This window comes from Amyelois transitella, chromosome W, assembly GCF_032362555.1.
Source record: "Amyelois transitella isolate CPQ chromosome W, ilAmyTran1.1, whole genome shotgun sequence".
Taxonomy (NCBI): Eukaryota; Metazoa; Arthropoda; class Insecta; order Lepidoptera; family Pyralidae; genus Amyelois; species Amyelois transitella.
The window spans coordinates 11,270,112-11,274,576 of NC_083536.1; the positions used below are offsets into that span (position 1 = coordinate 11,270,112).

At 39.6% G+C, this 4,465-nt stretch overlaps 1 protein-coding gene and 1 pseudogene across 1 annotated transcript; both read left to right on the forward strand.

Moving 5' to 3' along the window:
• The first annotated feature begins 236 nt into the window (after window positions 1-236).
• Window positions 237-1,766, forward strand: LOC132904203 (putative nuclease HARBI1). Its single transcript, XM_060954119.1, has 4 exons — window positions 237-464; window positions 563-759; window positions 839-971; window positions 1,671-1,766. Exons 1-4 carry the CDS (start codon window positions 237-239, stop codon window positions 1,764-1,766), a joined length of 654 nt encoding a protein of 217 aa, XP_060810102.1.
• A 3-nt stretch (window positions 1,767-1,769) lies between these two features.
• Window positions 1,770-4,228, forward strand: LOC132904204 (uncharacterized; annotated as a pseudogene).
• The last annotated feature ends 237 nt before the right edge of the window (window positions 4,229-4,465 follow it).

Below are 4,465 nucleotides of genomic sequence, written 5' to 3' on the forward strand. Positions count from 1 at the left end.
CTTGAATTTCACACTAGCGCCACATTGGGGCGAAATCGGGCGGATATTGAGTGAACTAATTAATATTGAGATTGTGTTCTGGAACTTGGGAATTCGTTACTCTTGAAGCCATTTTGACAGCTCGACATTGCGTTGAACTTGTGTTATTCTTGGATATTTATTGTGATAATCACAATAAGGAAATAGTAACTTTGTGAAAATTGCGTATACATTTTACTTGTAAAAAAGTGCATACAATGGCTCGTTTGGTGTTGCAAAGTGTAATTTTCGTGTATGTAAATTTGCGAAAAACGCGTAATTTGCGTAGGATTGCTCGGTACGCCGATAAAGCACTTGCTATGAGTGATGACGAATTTAAGCGAAATTATCGTGTCACCAAGGCATTGTTCCATTATTTATATCAAGAACTAAAACCCTTGATGCAAGCTCCTAAAAGAAGAAGTGATATCAGTACAAAATACAAGGTAATTTTGTTTTAAATTATGTGAGTACTTTGTGTTAGTTTGTGATACAAATTTTGCAAAAGTACCTAATTGCTTAATTAATTGGGTTTGGTCTACAGATACTAGTAGCACTTTCATTCTATGCAACTGGCAGCTACCAACGCCTAGTAGGATGTTCACTAGGTACTCCCATGTCGCAGCAATCAGTATCTCGGGCATTGAGGGATGTGACAGCAGCATTGAATCACCCGACAATCCTGCATAAATACATAAAATTTCCTCAAACTGTTCCAGAACGCAATGTTATTAAAAGAAGGTATGTAAATTGTGTTTAAGACATGACAATTTATTTTATTTGGCAGATAAATGTGTGTTAATATATGTGTTTGTTGTAGGTTTTATGAAAAATTTCACAATCCTGGAGTAATAGGATGCATAGATGGAACCCATGTGGCAAAAGTACGTCCTGCTGAAAATGAAGAAAGATATTTTAACAGAAAACATTTCCATTCAAGAAATGTATTAATAGTATGTATCCCTTTTATGAATGAATGAATTTATTTATTTAAGTAAGTAACAAAAGACTCATAATATGTTAGTAGTGCTTATTATTATGTTAGTACAAAAACTATATATTTAAATTAGCCTTACGCATCACAGGGGCCACTCCTGTACCACTCCCCCCGCAGTGGCACACGAATGGTTTACGTATAGGCCTGTCTGCCGGCGATCATAGTCAGGACGCTGTTGCCGCTCCCCCGCATCCTGCGCACCAGGGACGCACATCTCTTCCGCATCGTTGCGTAAAAGCAATCCACTCGCGCTTCTGCGTACATCCCTGACGCGCTACAGAAGCATGGCAGCCCCAGTAGCACCCTGAACGCGTTGTTGTACTGAACACGAAGGGCGTTGTAAGCTTTTTGAGTATATCTAGCCCACAGACTACAAGTGTAGAAAGACGTGCAAAAAGCTCTGAAAAGAGCTATTTTCACTTCTCGTGAACATCATGCAAACCTGCGAGCCAGCATATTCGCTCTCACCGACAACGCCCTCCGTTCCCTCTTTATGTCACTGTCGTCCTTGAGGTCGGGAGTCAACACATGGCCTAAGTATTTAAACATATACACTCTCTGTAAAATGTTATCGTATAATCTAACAGGTGGTATGTTATCATATCGTTTACTCCCAGCCCCAAAGACCATTACTTGACTCTTTTTAACATTATAGAGCAAGCCGTGCGAGAGTGCCTACAATTCACATTTTTTCAATAAAGTACGCAGACCACAGGCAGACGCACTGAGCAGCGCCATGTCATCCGCGTAGCTGATGTTGTTAACGCAGACACCATCTATACAACACCCGACACTGGCGCTGCTCAGCTCCTCTATCAATTCGTTCACATACAGATTAAAGAGCGTCGGAGATGATAGCCCCCCCTACCTCACGCCGCACTCCAATCTGTATGGCTGCGATAACGCCCCTCCCCATCTCACGCTGTCGACCTGGTTACCATACCAGTATTTTAAAATATTTAAAAGTTCTGCAGGGAGGTTTTTAAGCTTATCCCATAGAATGTCGTAGGAAACCAGGTCAAAAGCCCTTGACAGATCTAGGAAGCACCCGAAAATGGGCGTATTGCGCTCGGTATAGTAAGTGATACACATACACATACACATAATCACGTCTATATCCCTTGCGGGGTAGACAGAGCCAACAGTCCTGAGCGGACTGATAGGCCACGTTCAGCTATTTGGCTTTAAGATAGAATTGAGATTCGAATAGTGACAAGTTGCTAGCCTATCGCCTAAAAAAAGAATCTCAAGTTTGTAAGCCTATCCCTTAGTCGCCTTTTACGACATCCATGGGAAAGAGATGGAGTGGTCCTATTCTTTTTTGAATTGGTGCCGGGAACCACACGGCACTACGGCTATGCTTTAGACACAATACAGTGCTTTCTGTTGACAATTTGAGTTTTAAACCGAACTGGTTGTCATGAAGCTTAACATAATTACTTAATTTTGCATTAAGCGCACTATCAAATACCTTAGATGTCACTGTTGCCAAAGAAATGGGCCTATAATTGTTTTTGTCAGCCAAATCGCCTGTTTTGTTTTTCACTATTGGCACGACTATCGTACGCATCATGTCAGCCGGCATATAGCTATGGCCTAAACAGAGGTTTAACAGCATAAATAATACTCCAAGCAAGTGTGGGCCTGCAAAATGTAGATGCTCAATACTGAGTCCGTCGTGGCCTGGAGATTTGCCTTTGTTCATATCCTGAATTGCGCTAGCTACGTCTTTCACTGAAAACTAATTTTTCTTTTCACGCCGGACTCAATATATAGCGTGGACTGTGATGACCCGAGCGGCGACTCAACAGTGAAGTGATCGACAAACATATTTGCAATACTCGTCGGCTCAGTTACGCCACCGATGCTCACGGGCAGACTCGGCTTACATTGCAACTTATTTGTGTGTTTCCAAAAAGAACGGAAATCATTTTTTGAGTGATAAGAGGCTAGCATATCCATCTTAATCTGGGTAGCATGGTTTTGACACCATTTTAAACGCGATCGAAATATTTTCCGACTTTCAACCATTTCGGTATACGCTACACCAGTTGCAGGGTTGCCCTGTAGAACCCAACATTGGAATTTCACCTTGGCCATCCCATGAGCTTCGGCAACGTGTTTGTTCCAGCCCACGATAATCTTTTTCTTAGGTTCCCTTCACAGACCAACCCCGGGGTGCTTAGTTAATAAAGTTTTAGCGTCTTTGATGAATTTTGAGGATATTCACAACCGATGCAGAGAGTGATGCAGTTGCGCGCGGAGAGACGAATAAAACGAGTTAAGAATCGAATTTAAACAGGAAACAAATATCTTAAAAACAGAAAACGAAAATAGGAAAATTGAAATAGATAACCTGCAGAAAAAAATTGACAATCTAAATAAAGACACTGAACACTTAAAAAATAAAATACTAGAATTAAAACCTCAAGGAGTATCTACACAACTATCATCTGAAAGCAATTACAAAAAAATTGTCCTGTACGGTTTTGACGAATATTACAAAGAACCAGAACCTAGCTTACACAACCGGATTCATGGAGTATTTTACGATTTACTGAATGTGGACTTGACCGGCTACATTGAAGACACCTACAGAATTGGTAAATATAAAGAAAACGGAAGGCGGCCCCTCGTTATAAAATTAATAAGCAAACGAATGGCCAAATATATAATAAGTAACAGTTTTTAATTTCAAGGAACCGGATTCTCAATCTCTGATCTTTTAGATGAAAATAAGAGAAAGGAAAGAAAAATAATGCGTGAAGAAATGCTTTCAGCAAGGAATAAAGGATTATACGCGGTGATACGAAATAATCAATTATACATACAAGGTGAAAAAATAGATGTTCAAAGGCTTAAGGAAACTCGGACAAACGCACAAAATACACCAGAAGAAGGTAAAAGCCAAACTTACCCCCGATATAGACATAGCAATATTCATAATTCCTTTCGTAAACACACGCCTACCTTTCGTAAACATACCTTTTAAAATTATGTACCAAAATATGCAGAGCGTATGTAATAAAAAAAACTTATTGGAAGCTTTTCTAGATCAGAACTCCACGTACCAAGCAATATGCATCTCTGAATCCTGGATTACGGAACAAAAAGAAGATCATATTTTTTTTGACGGATACAAAAAAGCGGCTTCTTTCAGGAGAACAAATCAAGCAGGCGGAGGCGTCTGTATACTGCTACAAGATCATATAGAATGTGAAGAAAAATATGACATCACAAATCTATCAATTCAATATGCGGTAGAAGTCTGCGCCGTGAAACTAGTGAAGGAAAATTTGTTAATAATATTGTTATATTGGAACGGATTGGATGAGGTCGTTTTTTATAGACAGTTGACTTTGATATTGAACGTTACTAATAAAAAATATTCTAAATGTAATGTTGTTTTCGGAGGTGATTTCAATATAAACGTACTTCAGCGTGATAAAC